Here is a 17,844-nt window from a genome sequence, read left to right as displayed (position 1 = left end):
GTGGAAAAAGAAAAAAGAAAAGAAATAGAAATGATAGGGTAGAGTTTCAGAAAAAAAAAATGGAAAAACCTAAATAAATTGATGTGAAGTGAGCAAAACCAAAAAATTAGTCTATACCTTGTAATAATCGACAATAAAAAACTGAATTACTTTGCTCAATACAATGATCCAAGACTGTTCTAGAGGACTCATGGTAAAAAAAAAAAAAAAAAAAATAATCAATTTACCTTCAAGGAGAGAACTGACAAACTCTGAATTTACATATCATTTTCTTACTTTTTTTCTTTCTTTTTTTATTTTTTAGCAGTATAGCTAGTATGGAAATGTTTTTATGATTTCACAAGTACAAATGATATCATATTGTTTGCCTTCTCAGTAGATGGAGAGGAAGGCAGGAGAAGATGGAATATTTGGAACTCCAAATTAAAAAAAAGTCTGAAAAATATTTTTTTCAAAACACTAATAATATTTAAACAATTTACCTCATTGAATAAGGATCTTATTTTAAAAACTTGTGTTATGTAAACATGCTTTTATTGTGTTTTGTTGTCTGTAGTGTTTTTATGAACTTCAATTTGTTCTAAATTATATATTTATTAACACCATCCTTGTAGATGAGAAATAATCTTTTATATTTTATCTTTTATCTCTGCTGATGCAATAACTTCCATCTTTTATATATGTCTTTCATAACATAGCACTGAAATTGTAACCTCTTATTCATTACCAAAACATCTAAGCAGATATGGATCCATGTTCAACCTCAACCATCAATAATTAAGAATATCATCTTGATTTCTCTATAGCTCATATCCCTATCCATCAGATAAGACTTCAAAGACTTTTTAAAAATATTTTTGGAATAGTTCACATTCTACTTTATTTTATTTTTGGTTCCAAATTCTCTCCCTTCCTTTTCCCTACCTATTGAAAAGATAAGAAAGACAAAATCAACTGAAATATATAATCAGGCAAAACAAATTTTGATATTAACCATGTCCTAGCCCTCAAAAAAAATTAAAAAGGAGGAAAGAGGAAAAAAAAAGAAAATATGCTTAATTTAAATTAAAGAATATGCATGGAAAGATAGGACTACTTCACAGAATCACCAGAAGTATATTAATATTCCTATTTTCCTACATCAGTTCCAGCATTGTGCCTTTTACATCATCTTAGTCATTCTGATGAATATGAGGTGGTACTTCAAAGTTAGTTTTATTTGTATTCCTTTAAATACTAGTGATTTAGAGCCATTTTTCCCCTTATGGCTACCAATAATTTTGATTTCTTCCTCTGAAAATTACCTATGTTTATCCTCTGACCATTTCTCAATTAAAGAATAGCTCTTTTTTTTTTCTTTTATAAATTTGGTTCAGTTCCCTATACATTGAATAAATAAGATCTTTCTCATAGAAACTTGCTGTAATTTTTTTTCTAATTTATTGTCTAATTAACTGCATTGGTTTTATTTATGCAAAGAAAATTATTTTTAAGTGATCAAAATTTTACCTCCTCTAAATTTTCTATCCCCTGTTTGATCATATATTTTTCCCAGACTTATCTATCTAATGGATGTTATTTTCCATGCTTTACTAATTTCTTTGTGATATCATCCTTTATGGTATAAATCATATAATCATTTTAAGTTTTTCTTGTTATATGATATAAGTAATTGTTCTATGATTTCTGCACATTCATAGGTCTGCCCATATTTTTGTCAAATACTCAGTTCTTTAGTTGCTAGATATTTTGGGTTTATGAAATATGAGGTAAGTATGTCAATTTGATTTACTTTTGTATATTATAAACTCTATTATTTTAATGATCACATCTTTGTGGTGATATTTTTAAAAGTGGTGCTATTACATGCTCTTCATTGGTGTTTTAAAAAATTGTTTTTCTTGGTATATATGAAGTTTCATATATGAATGAATGAAAACATGAATTTTGTTATTTTTTCTAGCCCTTGGTAATTTGATTAATATAGTCCTAAATAAGCAAATTAATTTAGTTAATAACCTGCCAGTGATTAATTAATATTTCTCCAATTGTTTAGTTCATTCCATTTGAGTGAAGTGTTTTCTAATTCTGATTATATAGTTCCCATGTATATCTTGGAAAATAAATCCAGGTATTTTCTAATGTCTTTAGTTATCTCAAAAGAAATTTATCTCACTCTTTTGGCTAGGGTTTATTGGAAATCTAAAGAAATGTTGATAATTTGTATGGGTTTATTTTATATTCTGCTCAATTTAAGTTGTTATTTATTTCAATTAATTCTTTGGTTGTAGGTAACTTGCAAAGATAAAAATTAGGTATACTCCTTTTTATTCCCAATATTCTCTAATGGTCTATAACAGATAACTTTTCAAAAAGTCTATGAATCTCCTTAACTTTTTTCTCATTTATTTTATGGTCATTTAACTAGGTCTGAAAGAGTACATTAAGCATAGTTTTACTATTTCCTACTGTAGCTCATTTAACTTTTCCTCACAATTTAAATGCTATGGAAGATATTATGTATATGTTAAATATCAATATCAACTCATTATTTAAGTACAATTAAGCAAATTGCAGTTTCCCTATTAATTTCTTTAATTAGGCTTACAATGTCATGTTCCTGACATTCCTGGCTGCATAATGCTATGTGATCCTGACTGTGGTTCTACAATATTTAAATTATTTCTTTCTGGCTGCTTGTACTATTTTTTTGACTTGAAAATTTTGGATTTGGGTTTTAATATTCTTGGGAGTTTTCATTTTGGGGTTTATGAAAGGAAGTGATGCATGAATTATTTCTATTTCTGCTATGATTCAGGACTATACACTGATTTTTAAATTTTCTCTCATTTTATTTTCTTTTTAACAAATAAATCTTAAACAATCTTAAACAAATTAAAAAAAAACAATAAAAAAGGAACTTTTCCATGTATAGAGTAGAACATAGAAAGGATTCAATTATATAACCATACTTTTCCCTTTCAAATTGTTTACTTTTGGGGGAGGAAAGTAATAAATATCTTGCATTGTTTTCTAAGCTATGTTTATCATTCCAGCCCAAAATTGCTTATAAAACAGTTGGATTCCACCACAATCCTATATCACAACTTGTTTAGCCATAGCCCAGTTGAAGGGAATCTATCATTTTAGTCAATTTGCTAGATATAAGATGATAGTCAAAGTTGTTTTAATGTGCATTTCTCTAATCAATAGTGATTTAAAGCATTTTATACAACTATATATAGTTGTATACCTACAACTATATATGTATATATATACTATATATATTTGATTTTTTTAATCAAAAAACTATTTGTTCATATGCTTTGACCATTTATGAATTGCAGAATGACTTGTATTCTTGTCAATTTAACAATGTTCTTTATATGCATATGAGAAATGAGATCTTTATCTAAGCTATTGTCTATGAAATTTTTTTTACCAGTTTTTGATTTCCTTCTAATTGGTAATTTCCTTCTATTGGTGCAAGAATTAAAAAAATCAATATAATTGAAATTATTCACTTCATGCCCCTTAATGCCCTTTATCTCTTATTCCTTTATAAATTTATATACCCTATTTATGAGTCTGATAAGTAATATATTATATCTCCCTTTATATGTAGGTTATATCTCCATTTTGACATATTGGTAAATAGTGTGAGACATTAGAATATGCCAATTTTATTTTGACAGACCTCTTTCTAGCTATCCCAACAAATTTTATTTCATCAAATAGTAAATTCTTATTCCTAAACCTTATTTTAAATGTTTTTTTTTTAGTTATTTAAGTGGGATGACATTGAATAAATAGATTACTTAGGTAAAATTATCATTTTCTTTATGCTAGTTTGTTACACATGAAATATTTCTCCAATTATTTAGATATAACTTTTTTGTATAAAGAGTGTTTTAAAATTATGTTCATATACTCTCTGGGTCTGTTTTGTCAGTTATAATCTTAGATGTCTTATATGATTTGGAGTTAAAACAATATTGAATTATACTGGTAGCATATAATGTAGTTTCTTTATTTCTTGTATTATTGTATCAAGGTTCTTTGGTCATAGTTTTCAAGCAATCAAATTATTCTTACATTCTCTTCTTGATCTGTTCTCTATATCTGTTGTTTTTCTTGAGATGTATCACATTCTCTTCTGTTTTTTTCATTCTTTACATTTTCTTTTATTACTTCTTGGTCTCCTAACTTCACTGGCTTTCCCTTGCCCAATTCTAATTTTTAAAGTCATTTCTATCTTTTACCCACTGGGTCTCCTTTTCTAGTTGGTTGCCTTTCTTTTCATAATCTACTTATTTTGCTTGGATTGTTTTAGTTCTTAATCCATTTCTAATTTGATTTTTAAAGTTCTTTTTGAGTTCTTCTATGAATTATTTTGGGGTAAATAACCATTTCACATTACTTTTTGGAGTAGGACTTTTTATTTCAATATTCTCCTCTGAAGAGGAAACTCAGTCTTCCCTATTCCCATAGTAAGTTTCTATAGTTGGGTTTTTTCTCCTTTGCAAACTCATTTTTATATGAATTTATTAGTATAATTACTTCTAGTAATTCTACACTGTCCATGAGGTAAAAGTTTCTGAGGCTGAGTTTGTATCCTAATCCAGTTGTTTTCAAGGTTTATTGTTTATTGTTTCTTTCTTGGCTAAAAAATGGATCTCATCTGAGATCCTCTCAAATTGTCCTAGGAGGAGAACTGCATTACCTTGACATTTATTAAGTTATTTTTTTTTCACATTTTCATATGATGATTTGTCTTTTTTTTTTTTTTTTGTGGAAGGGAAATATGACTTATTCCACCATTTCCCAAATTCCAATAATCATCATTCTATTTTCCAGGTCACCTTTTTATTCTCTGTTAGGATTTTAGGGGAATTGTTTTGAATCTACATTTTTAAAGACTTTACTTCTCATTATTTACAAATCCTTGATCTCTTTTATGTTTGTGTCTTGGGCCTCCCTATTACTATAGTAATTGTCTATGTTTGTTTGCTCTTCTTTTTTAGCCTGACTTGGGACTCTGTTACTATTAGGCTTTTCTCAATTTTTGGAGGAAAGGTTGATGCCTGGCTTGAACTTCTGTCCTTTCCTGACCTTCTAGTACTTTCATAGTTCAGATTGGGGCATGTAAGTTTTAGTGCTTCCAAAATATTATGATCAGATAAAAATATATTTACTGCCTTCTGATTTGAGCTCTGAAAGTTACTAATATGGACTTGTTGTTTTTGTTATTGTTTTGGTTTGTTTTAATTGTGGAATAAAACAAGTATTTCCTTAACAGTATAATTTAAAAATAAATGATTGTACATAAAACTGTAAATGGCACAACTTGCCATTCCTTTCAAATATAAAACAAAATTATCAGGTGGTTTGGCTGGCTCTCTGAGGAGCCCCCTTCCCGGCCCCCTTGCCACTCATGAGTCCTCGGTAAGTTTATTTCCTCCGTCTCATAAGAAATGGGCGATAAGTTGTCTAATGAACAGGCTTTTATAAAGGATTTCAAAGCTTCCCTCAGGGAAAGAGGAGTTAGGGTTAAAAAGAAAGATTTAGTTAAATTCTTTTTGTTTGTTGATTTAGTTAAATTCTTTTTGTTGACAATGTCTGCCCTTGGTTTCTTGTGAATGGGCCAGACATCCATCCCGAAAAATGGCAAAAGGTTGGGAAAGATTTAAATGACAAATTACAAAAAGAAGGCCCAGATGCGGTCCCTACGACTGCTTTCTCTTATTGGGGCTTGGAATCGGCACATAACGATCCTGCCAAACAACAGCTTTTGTCAGTCGCGGAATGTTGCCTCTGCTCCTTGTCTCCAATGGCCTCTGTAGTATCCACCCTCCCGGCAGTCAAGAACCCCTCCAGGCTCCCCTCTGTAATCATTGAAATGCCTACTGTTCAAAGAGATCTCCCCTTTGATCTTAATCTTTTGATCTTGTTATTTCAATTTGGGCTTATGTGTTTGGCTAAATGTTAAACTGAGTTGCCATTCCACTTTTAGATTGGATCCACACAGCTAAATTTCTGGAATTTCTTGCTTTACATACCTAGGATTCTGTTCACTTGAAACCATTCCTATATATACAGAAACTATGTATAAGAATTGGGTAATGGGTATCAGAGCTGCTATTTAGAATCTTATTTTCCCAGTGCTAATTCAGTGTTTCCTTGGGACCATTTTCTGCCTTAGTTTTCCTACCTTAGTGTTCTTTCTTAGTTCCCTTTTGATCTCTTGAGTGTGCTAGAATGTTCTGTCATTGCATAAGACTGAACTCTTGGCCTACTCCCACCCTAGTATCTTCAGATCTCTATCTTCTTAAATTACCCTCAACTAGGAAAAAAAAATGTATGTACTGTGATTTTTCTTGTTGCTTTTTTTTTTCCCAATCAGAATTCAGTTCAACATTTTAAGTCATTGTAGAGAAGCTAGCTAGATAAAAATTCTTCATGTTTTGCCATCCTGACTCCACAATTTCACCTCACACTACTGTCCAATACATCTGATAAACAATTGTGAGAAACTTTCTTCTTTGCCTCTCAGACTCTTTCAACCTCTTTCAGAACTTTTCTGCTTCATAACCTCAGCCAAAGTATTCTGGGCAATTCTTTTTTCATTTGTATCACATCTGCTATAGTACTCTCATGTATCTTTCTGCCTCCTTTCCCCCTCCTCACAAAGGGATACAAGAAAAGAGAAATAGAAATGTGAAGCTGTCTCATGACTCTTTGGAATGCCTATTAGAGAAGAGTAACTATCTTTTTTTTTTTTTTTCTGTTGTAATAATCTGATTTTCTGGGAAATGGCATATTCTTTTTTGACATCATTTACAAATTGTTGACCTTTCATTTGGATTCATCAAGCATTAATTAAGCATTTAATAAATATAAAGAATTGTACTAGCCCTGGAGTTTGACTGGAAGATAAGATTGTGTGAAGAGAACTAATGTCAAATAAAAACTGAAAGGGCAATAGAGTCAGTTTATAGAAAGTGTAAATTCCAGGCTGAAGTATTTCCGTTTTCCTTGTAAAGAAGGCAATGGCTAGCTGTAGTGTGCTTTCTAGGGCCCCACACTGTGGTGCCAAAATGTACTGTACTTTCTAGAGCCTCCACGCGGGAGTGCCAAAATGTACTGTCCAGATTAGCTCACTAGAGGATCTCAGGACCAGCTCGAGTCCTTGGTTTTAGAACAAGAGTGATGAATCAGGCACCCAAAAATGGAGTCCATTTATTTCAAGTTCTCTCACCCTTAAATACCTTAGTACAATACCACAGCACATTGATCATGTACTAACTATAATACAGGACCATTGACCTGTCTAACAACAAGATCGAGCACCTCCCACCCGCTCTCATCGGCAAGTTCACGCTGCTCAGGAGTCTGTCCTTGAACCACAACAAACTGACTGTTTTACCAGAGGAGCTGTGCAAGTTGACAAAGCTAGAGACCCTACACCTTAACAACAATCACCTGACACAGCTGCCATCTGCCTTTGGGCAATCGTCTGCCCTCAAGTCCCTGAGCCTCTCTGGGAACCGGCTTCGAGGTATACCATCTCAGCTCTGTAGCCTACGACACTTGGATGTGGTAGATCTCTCTAAAAACCAGATTCAAAGTATACCTGACACATTAGAAGAACTACAGGCTATTGAACTGAACCTCAATCAGAATCAGATTTCTCAGATCTCACCACAGACATCACCACAGCATACTGCACATGTGCTAACTATAAGCACCCTGCTATTATTATGTAAATCCTCTTTAATGCTAGTATCTCTGCTTCAAGTAGAACCGAAGTTGTCACACCCCCCTGACTTCTCAGGAAGGCTGAAACACCCCCAAGGGAAGATGAGAGGCAGAACCAAACATTGTCAGCAGGTTCCCTTGAAGCATCTTATACCTCACCAAGAGTTCCCCCGCTGTCTGTGGCCCTCTACAGGTAGCCACATAGGTCTTTGATCAGAGTACTGAATCAATCAGTCCTGTGTCTTACACAGATTAATCGACTGTTTCATTCAGTATAGCTTGGAGTAGGGAAAACAACAAAAAGATGGTTGGTATTGAATGAATTGGAGAATAAATTTGTGTTATGTCAGCTTACAGAAAAAAAGAAACATAAATGTTAGAATTTTTAAGGAAATAAATTCATCAGGATTTAGGGAATTATATCTTCTCCCCCTCCCCCCTGAAAATTCTTGCCTTTACTCCAAAGAAAGATGAAAATACCAGCCATGTCCTCAAATTCTTCATTTTCTTTCTCCGAACTTTAAAGTAAATAGACATTAGCATCAAGTTTTTTCTTTGTATGCTTTTCAAATACAGAATAGGAGAAGTCGGTAGTGGTTGGTGAGTTTTTATTTTGGCAAACTAATTATATTGTATCAAATATAAGAAATACATCTCCTAATTTAAATGTGATGTAATGCAGCAAACCTCCTTCTAATGCTGTTTATACAGAATTATGTACCACAATTTGATGTCAACTTTAGGTAAAATTAGAATCAATTGCCATAGAATCCTGAGTTTAGATAATACATTGTCTACTGAACTAAACTTTTCCATTATATAAAGTACAAGTACATGATCACAAGTTGTAAATAAAACACAAATTAAGAAATAAAAAAATTAGATAAAAAATTCATGCTGATCCATCTACCAATAATGAGTATAATCCAGTTTCCAGAAGTACATGTCATATACATATAACTGTATTGTGCTACCATTTCCAAATGTATATTTATATGTAAATACAGATCTATGCACAATATTCACATTTACAGTTGTAATGAAAAATTGAATCCATAGTCTATCTGTTGTCACTACTACACATTTCTCTGTACTGAGGTCTCTAATAGATTTCCATAAATCTGGGAGTACCTGTGAACATACTTTATTGTTCTTTACAGTACTATGGACAGTTGCTGGTGATGTGTAAAGTATATTTCTGTCCTGTATAGGACTTTCAATAATTCCAAAATTCTTTTTTCCCCTTCTTTCCTTTTCCCTTTGTATTATATTCCTCTAGCTTCTTAAAACTGATTTCAACTCTGCCCTGTACGCCCGTGCTCGCGCGCTCGCGCTCTCTCTCTCTCTCTCTCTCTCTCTCTCTCTCTCTATATATATATATATATATATATATATATATATATATATTTGTAATCTCTCTGGCTTCATCTTGAATTATTTTTTTTATCCTGTCTAGGAATTCTTAAGGCTCTCTAAAGTGGAAAAAGATATTCCTCATACTTTTCATCTTTCCCTCAAGGAAAGAGAGCATTCTGCATTTATCTGTCACATAATGTACAAATATCTTAAGTAAGAAAATAACATAACACTGAAAGAGTTTCAAAACTTCAGGTTCTAAAGAAAAAGAACAGTCTTTGTGGTGTCCCTTGGAAACTCCTTCCATAAATCACCAATTTTAAAGAACCTTTATTATTGGGAATTTTGTTGGGTAAGTCTTCCTAGAAATATCCCCTTAAAGTTGACTAGTTCTCTCTCTTTTCACTCACTGCTAGGCTGAGAGCTAGAATAGTCCCAATCAGTACTAATTGGCTCAGTTAGCCCATTCTACCTCAATAGTCAAATAAAATAAATTTTAATAAGACATTTCAAATCCTCTCACTCTTCTTTCCAACTTAGAATACATTTTCTTTCTTAAAATGTCATAAAGAGCAAGCAAAAATCATAAATTAACATATAGAGATCTATTAAAACCTAATGAAGTTGAAATATTCCAATAATATAATTTATTTTATACTGTTTTCTCCATCAGCTTGACTATAATTAACAATTAGTAATATCGTCTAAACTGTAGGGCTCTACATTCACAAAATTGTTCTCATTCTTTGGTTAACTTCTTAGAATAACTCTAGATTATTTTTTCTACAAAATCTCTGAGTAAGTCACTTGAATTCTTTTGGCTTAATTTACTCATCTATCTCTGAGTTTCTGAGATATTTTTTAAACCACAAACCTCCCTTGAATATCATTATTCACAAATGTCTCTCTTATAGTTTCATTAAGCCAAGTGTAGCACAAAATATGAATGATTATATTAATGAATATTCAGAATATTGTTTTTCAAGGTTATTCTGTATTTCAGGAATGAATCAACCTCACAGCCAAATACCTTTTTAAAAAAATTGTGATGAATCTTGTTGATGTTTGCTTTTTTTTTTCCTACAACATCCAGCTAACTTCCAAATGTGAAGAAGATTCACAGTATCTGAATATGAAATATAATATAAGTCATTAGGAATTGAATGTCTAAATAGGTTTGAGAACTAGAGTACTCATTGAAGGGAGTGTGTGTATGTGTGTGTGTGTGTGTATGTGTGTGTGTGTGTGTTTATGTCTCTGTATATGTGTGTTCTAAAACAATAATGAATGTATTCCTTAGATACATGCACATGCACACGCACACACACACACACACAGAGTATATATGTATATACACATATATACATGTGTATAAACCCCAAGTGGAATTAACAAGGCTTTTTTAAAAATAGAAGACTTTTATATCAAGAAATCCAAAGTTGTTACATTTTTTAAATCCTCATACTTATCAAATTGCTATGAAAATCTTTAGTAATGCTGTAAACATGACAACTTGTTTAAGTAAAAAACTTTAGAGAAAGAAATCAACTTTATTAATAAATAATCATTTGTATTTTTTAAAAGACCTATTTAAAGTGATGTGTTTCTTTTTTCTCTCCCTCCATATTGTAATCAGTTGGAAAAATACTTTCCGACTATCTGGATACAAAAAGACATGGTGTAATTCTGAGTAATCAAATGGAAACTCCCTCTTTTTGTTCATCATTGCAAGCTTTCTGTATATCATTTCCATACTGTTTTGCACAATAAAAGTCTGGTGATGTAGTAAGACAAGGAGAGTCCCAACAAGTATTCCAGAAGAACAAGAGTTCTATTATGACTCCCCAAATCTGCTACACATTTAGAAGAATAGCTAGAGAATTCTTTCTTATTTTCTGGTCCACTACAACTGTGCTATCAGAAAGGGCAAGAAAAAAGTGAAATGATTCCCTCTGACCTTATAAGTACTCAGAAAGTGTTTATTATATATTAGATCCTATACTAGATACTGGTCAATTTCAGGGTTTTTTTTTTTTAAACAATCTGCTATTATTATTCATTAAGATGTTTGGAGATACTGAGAGGAGTGTTTCCATAATGGTGGAACAGATTAAAATCTACTTAAGCCTAGCATCTTTTCTTAAAATTCTCATATTCATCAATATTCTTCTTGCTCCTCCTTTTAAATTGTGATTTCCCCTTCATTTTTCTTTAAAAAATCACATGAACAGAAATAGAATAGGATGAAATGATTCCAAGGTTATAAAGGATTAAGTTATACTTTCAAATCCATATAACTAGAGTGAAAAGGAATGGCATAACATTTCTTTTTTTTTTTTTTAAATAATAACATTTTATTGACAGAACCCATGCTAGGGTAATTTTTTACAACATTATCCCTTGCACTCACTTCTGTTCCAATTTTCCCTTCCCTCCCTTCACCCCCTCCCCTAGACGGCAAGCAGTCCTATATATGTTAAATATGTTGTAGTATATCCTAGATACAATATATGTATGCAGAAACGAACAGTTCTCTTGTTGCACAGGGAGAATTGGATTCAGAAGGTATAAATAACCCAGGAAGAAAAACAAAAATGCAAGCAGTTTATATTCATTTCCCAGTGTTCTTTCTTTGGGTGTAGCTGCTTCTGTCCATCACTGATCAGTTGAAACTGAGTTAGATCTCTTTTTCAAAGAAATCCACTTCCATCAGAATACATCTTCATACAGTATCATTGTTGAAGTATATAATGATCTCTTAGTTCTGCTCATTTCTTTTAGCATCAGTTCATGTAAGTCTCTCCAAGCCTCTCTGTATTCATCCTGCTGGTCATTTCTTATAGAACAATAATATTCCATAACATTCATATACCACAACTTACCCAGACATTCTCCAATTGATGGGCATCCATTCAATTTCCAGTTTCTAGCCACTACAAACAGGGCTGGCATAATATTTCATGTTTCTCATATTTCTGGGTAAGAGCATGTTAGCAGCTTTTTTAATAACCAGAAATCTCTAGTGATGCAGTTCAAGAAGATTATGGAAAATCATCCTTGACAAATGAAGCAGAGATAATGAGCCTGCATCTTGAATTTATGTGGTCCAGAAGAAACTTATTAGAGATATCTAGAGGTACTCCCAGTATCCTTTAGATTTCAGAATTTGTCTAGTCATGGGTCAAGAATCAGAATCTGCTATCTAAGGAGTTTGAATAGGGTCACTACTCAGTGGAGAATGAGACTCCTTTTTTCTTCTATCTGTGATGTGGGGGAATGGTTGAATGCATTCATATCTTGCCTCTGGTGGAGGTGGTGGGGCAATTCCCTCAGACTAAGTGAGATTTAGAACTCAGATCTCAATGAGATAGAAATTTCAGACTTTTTAATGGCAATACTTAGTGGCTCAGACATTCAATTTGTTACTTTTTTTCATCCCAACTTCATTCAGTTAATGTTTTCTAATGTATAGTGGAAATTTGCTGAGTGCGTAAGTGGTTTCAATTACCCCACTTTGGGAAAAATAAAGAAAACAAAAGAAATATTTCTAAAATATTGTACACTAATGTTATTTCACTTAAAAAGTAAAGTTGAGTAAGTAGAAGCTAAGGTATAATAGAGAAGAGTCTGGGAGACTTCCTGGCATATTTGCAGCAATCTTGATGAGCTTAAGTTTGCATAAGGACAAATGTAAGTGAAAGAGCCCAGCTTCTAGCTTGAGCTTAGAGAATTGCTTTGGTGCTAAGGCAGAAATGGCACATAGTAGCAAGTCTAATTCCTGTTCCAAGGAGGCCCTTGTGCATTTATACACATCTAGCTATCCTTCATCCTTCAGTACCCAAATGTGTAAATTTGTATAAATGTACAAATCACGAGTTCTTAACCTTTCTTGTGCATTTTAGATCCTTTCTGCAGTCTGGTGAAGCTTATGGACTGCTTCTATGAATAATTGTCTTAATAGATAGGAAACAAAAGGTTAGTAAATGTGTGTGTGTGTGTGTGTGTGTGTGTGTGTGTGTGTGTAAAATATTTTGTCCTATCCAAATTTGTAGAGTCCAAAAGAACTATCTCTGAACCCCTTGAGTGTTCTTGAATATCAAAACCCCTAATATAAAAGAAATGTTTTGGAATCAGCATAATCAAAATACTTTATGTGTGGGTTCTCCATCTGTACCAAAGAAACCATGAATGTATAAGAAAAATGATTAACGATCAAAAGAAAGCTATTCGGTTTTTCTCCTTACTAAATCAAGATTCATTTCTCAATCTTTTTTCTCAGTGTTTGCCAGAATATCTCTTTTGAGGGGTTGACAAGAGGAAAAAAAATATATTTAGAATTCTATAAAGTTTTATATTATTTAAATCATCTTTGAATTAAAGGATGATATTTATGGTTGAATAATTGTACACAATAGAAGAATGCCTTATGTACCTTGTAACATTTTTGCTAAAAAATTAACAAACTAATGAGGGACTTTATAGTCAGATGCATATTTTATAGTTTTTCCCCCACATTGTTATTTTCAAAAGTGTTATTAATTTGAAGTAATCATTCTCAAAATTTCTGCATTTCTTACTATAGCTAAACCTACAGACAAAGTACATAACATAAAAATACATGTTATTTGTAATTACAGTATGCCAATTATTCCCACAAGTCATGTCAAGAAAAACACAAATGGATGTGCTATGTAAAGAACAACAAAAACTCAGTTGTTTTACTGAGAACATAAAATAAGTGGTTAAATATCCCATTTTAATTAGAAAGCCTGCTCTGTCTTTCTCTGAACTTTGAAGAGAAATATTCAATAAACCTCAAAATGATATGACTATGATGGTATCCTTTCCATTTTTTTTCCTCCATGAGTCCAATTTAATGTCATTCCTGCACTATTGATTTTTGAATGTCAAAAGATATGAAAAGGGATTAGTAACCTTAATATCAATAAATAATTTCATCCTTGAAGCTATAAAGGATTAGTCTGCTTTCATGTAAAACAAGATTAATCTCATTTGCTTCTAGAGCTCTTCAGAGGAAAAAATTGGAGGTAAAGAAAGATGATAATTCCTTCTTAAAAAAAAAAAAAACAGTTTTCTACCTAGGATTCAAGAAGTTCCTTTAGTAGGTTCTTGATACTTATTTTGGGCCAGGTGCTCTCTGTGAAGCTCTGAGACAAAGATAACATTGAAATAGCTTATGAAATATAAGTTGTGAACTCTAAGGGTCTCTGATTAAGATGAGAAAAGAATAGAATATCCCTTGATAATTGGTAGTACAAAGCAATTTAGAATGAATAGCAAGTCAATGGGACAAATGTACTTCATAGAAGTTTGGAAGAGGGAGAGTTAACTTTGGGGAGCAATAGTCAAGATAAGCATTGGGGAGATAGATCTTTGAGCCTTGAAATTTGAGTAAGATTGAAAAAGGAGAAAGGCATATATGCATGCATATGTGGGTATGTTATAATGGGGAGAGAGAGATTTTCATTGGGAAAAATGATAAAAGGAATAAAAATAAAGAGGATTTCATGAAGTATGCCAGGAGAAAAGTGAGTAGATAATTCTTTCTTGGAGAGAATATTCACAGAGAAGAATTATGAGAAAGAACTTTCAAAAGGTACATCTAAAGAAAAATTGTGAAAGATTTTTAATGTCACCTGATTGGCTGAAATGACTAATCACTTATTTATTATATAATTATATTAAAATTATATATATAATTTATTATATAAAATAATAAATATATTGTTAATATTTATTTATTATATATAATATATAAACTATATATAATTTATTATATAAAATAATAAATATATTGTTAATATTAATTTATTTATTATATATAATATATAAATTATATATATTGACATTATATTATATGACATTGTGCTAGGCACCATGAATAAAAGTATGAACCCAAGCCAGATAGTCCTTACTCTCAATGACCTTACATTCTAACAGGAAAAGATAGCATGGATAGGAATAATGTACATTGGGTACTTGTTTGGTAGTATTGAACTTGGCTAAATAATGAGATGTGGTTTGTCTATCATTCTTAAAGAGAACCATGTCATCAGGAAGGTGATACCATGACATGCAAGTGAATTGGATTTAGGTGAGAGAGGGATGTACAAATTCATCTGCTTCATTCTTTCCTTCAGAGCCACCTAGGTTCAGTGGCCAGAAAAAAATCAGGATGACTGAAGATGGCCCCGCAAGTAATGGGATACCTTAGTATTTTTAAGCTAAGAACTTCAACAAGTCTTAGTTTAACTCATACTCACTCAGTAATTAAGGCTTGGTAGCAATGGAGACAAAGAATCTCTTCTTTCACCTAGTCAAAAAACAAAACAAAACAATAAAAAACCAAAACACACACACACACACACAGAGAGAGAGAGAGAGAGAGAGAGAAAGAGAGAGAGAGAGAGAGAGAGAGAGAGAGAGAGAGAGAGAGAGAGAGGGAGAGAGAGAGCGAGAGAGCGAGAGAATATTAAATCCGGGAGGGGAAAAGACCCTTGCTGTTTCTGGCCAGAAATGATTGCTGAGTCAGTCAGACCCAACAATGAGCAATTGGGATTTGGCTTGGGACTTATCATTGGCCAGTTATTGAGAGGTGGGGTGATTTGGGTTTAAAATACAGTCTTTAAGAAAGAAATCTAGCAAGTAAACTCTGAGATATTTTTAGAGGGCTCAGCAATGGGGGGGGAGGGGCGATTATTGAACTACCTGAAAACCATGATCAAAACAAAAACAAAAACAGACACATCTTTTAAGAAATTATCAAGGAATTTTTTTTGATATTCTAGAACCAGAGAGGAAACTAGAAATTGAAAGAATCCACTGATCATCTCCTAAAAGCAACCCCCAAATGAAAAGTCCCAGAAATATAGCCCAATTCCAGAACTCTGGGGTCAAGGAGAAAATATTGCAAGCAGCCAGAAAGAAACAATTCAGTGATGCAGTATGATGGAGCTACAGTCAGGAAAACGCAACTTTTAGTAATTCTACACTTAATGATTGGAGGACTTAGAATATGATATTCTGAAGGGCAAAAAAACTAGGATTACAACCAAGAATCAATTACCCAACAAAATGGAGTATAAAACTTCAGTGGAAAAAAAAAAACATGACATGCAGTGAAATAGAGGACTGTTGAACATTCTTGATGAAAAAGACCAGAACTAAATAGAAAATTTGATGTTCAAATATAAAACACAAGAAAAGAATACAAAGATAACAAGGAAGGGCAATCATAAGGTACTGAATAAGTCTAAACCTCTTGCATTCCTACATGGTTAAATGACACTTGTAACACGTAATAACTTTTTTATTATTGTATCAGTTGTATCAAACTTCCTTAGTAAAGGAGAAATAATCAGTCTCTTCTAGAAATGCCTTACTCTTAACAGATAAATTGATGCCAGCAAATGCAACTATTGCAACCTCTACAGCAATATATCCCATATCTCCTCAAGGGATATGTACCATCAACCCTAGAGAGACATGACTGTTAAGATATCAAACAGATGATTCATTTGAGAATAACTTCAGTAATAGTCTACCAGAAGATAGATTTCAAAAATAAAAAATTCACATAAGACACAAATCTTTTGAATTGATTATTTCATATAAAAACAGGAACTTAGAATCAAATTGAATAGGGAATTTCCAGGAATGGCCTAGAAAACAAGTCATGTTACATCGGAAGAGTCAAATAGATTACTGACCATCTTTCTTCCAGGAAGCATAAAGTACTTAAATTTATGAAAGAAAAATTTCTGTTAAAATTAATACTTAAAAGACAAACAAAAATAATTATCAGATTGTGAAAACTACTTCTGATAATATTTTGAAGGCAAAGTTTAACTGCTGGTATTGTAGTAAAAGTATTTGATAATCAGGATGCTTGGGTAGGACATGGACAGTAACATTTAATGGAACTAGTCCAGATTGGCATATGTTAGAATAATTTGTCTTGATTATTAAAAAAAAATTATTTTAAAAGAAAAAAATATTAAAGCAGTCAAAAGGAATATATATAGATAGAGGGAACACATTTGAGTCGAATGTGAAGAGATGATATCTAAAAAATTAAAATTAAGAGGTGAGAAAGGAATGTATTGGGAGAGAGTGAAAGACAGAAATAGAATGGGGTTGCCTCCCTTAAAGATGGCAAGGAAAAGCTTTTATAGTGGAGAAGAATGGTGCTGGGGGGTGGAGGGTGAAGTAAAGAGGAGGAAGTGAACCTTACTCTATTAAGAAATGGATCAAAAAAGGAATAACAAATATATTCAAGTAGGTATAGAATTCAGGAAAGTAGGATGGGGAGGGAAGAAAAGGAGGGCAAGAAATAAAGGAGAGGCAAAGAAACAAGGAAGGGCAGATTGGGGGAGGGTATAATCAGAAGCAAAACTCCTTGGATGAGAAACAGAGGTGGGGGGGGGGTGTTAGAGAAAGAATAGAATAAACAGAATAAATAGGATAGAAGGAAATACAGTTTCCCTGATAAAGGCTTCATTTCACAAATATATAGAGAACTGAGCTAAATTTATAAAAATAAGAGCCATTCCCCAATTGATAAATGATAAAAAAAATGACATTTTCAGGTGACATAATCAAAAATATTTATACCAATATTTTCAAAAATATTTTCATTATTGATTGGAAAAATACAAATAAAGGCAATGCTGAGTATTACCTGATACCTACATGCATACTTCATGTTTA

General features: G+C 32.3%; 2 protein-coding genes across 2 annotated transcripts in view; both read left to right on the top strand.

Moving 5' to 3' along the window:
* Positions 1-17,844, top strand: part of GLRA3 (glycine receptor alpha 3) — a 229,159-nt gene that overhangs the window by 66,909 nt on the left and 144,406 nt on the right. The window lies entirely within an intron of this gene.
* Positions 5,718-7,971, top strand: LOC127540597 (leucine-rich repeat-containing protein 57-like). Its single transcript, XM_051965372.1, has 2 exons — positions 5,718-5,839; positions 7,317-7,971. The coding sequence occupies exons 1-2, from the start codon at positions 5,718-5,720 to the stop codon at positions 7,969-7,971; spliced, it is 777 nt and encodes a 258-aa protein (XP_051821332.1).

The sequence above is a fragment of the Antechinus flavipes genome, chromosome 6 (genome assembly GCF_016432865.1).
Source record: "Antechinus flavipes isolate AdamAnt ecotype Samford, QLD, Australia chromosome 6, AdamAnt_v2, whole genome shotgun sequence".
NCBI classification, from domain to species: domain Eukaryota; kingdom Metazoa; phylum Chordata; class Mammalia; order Dasyuromorphia; family Dasyuridae; genus Antechinus; species Antechinus flavipes.
Note: the sequence above shows the minus strand (reverse complement) of the source record. Positions and strands in the feature narration are given on the sequence as shown.

Excerpts from the sequence above, each read along its gene's own strand:
- LOC127540597 (XM_051965372.1), top strand. The coding sequence starts at position 5,718 with ATGCGGTCCCTACGACTGCTTTCTCTTATTGGGGCTTGGAATCGGCAC. Across the intron at positions 5,840-7,316 it reads CCTTGTCTCCAATGGCCTCT|GACCATTGACCTGTCTAACA; the intron begins GTAGTATCCACC and ends ACTATAATACAG.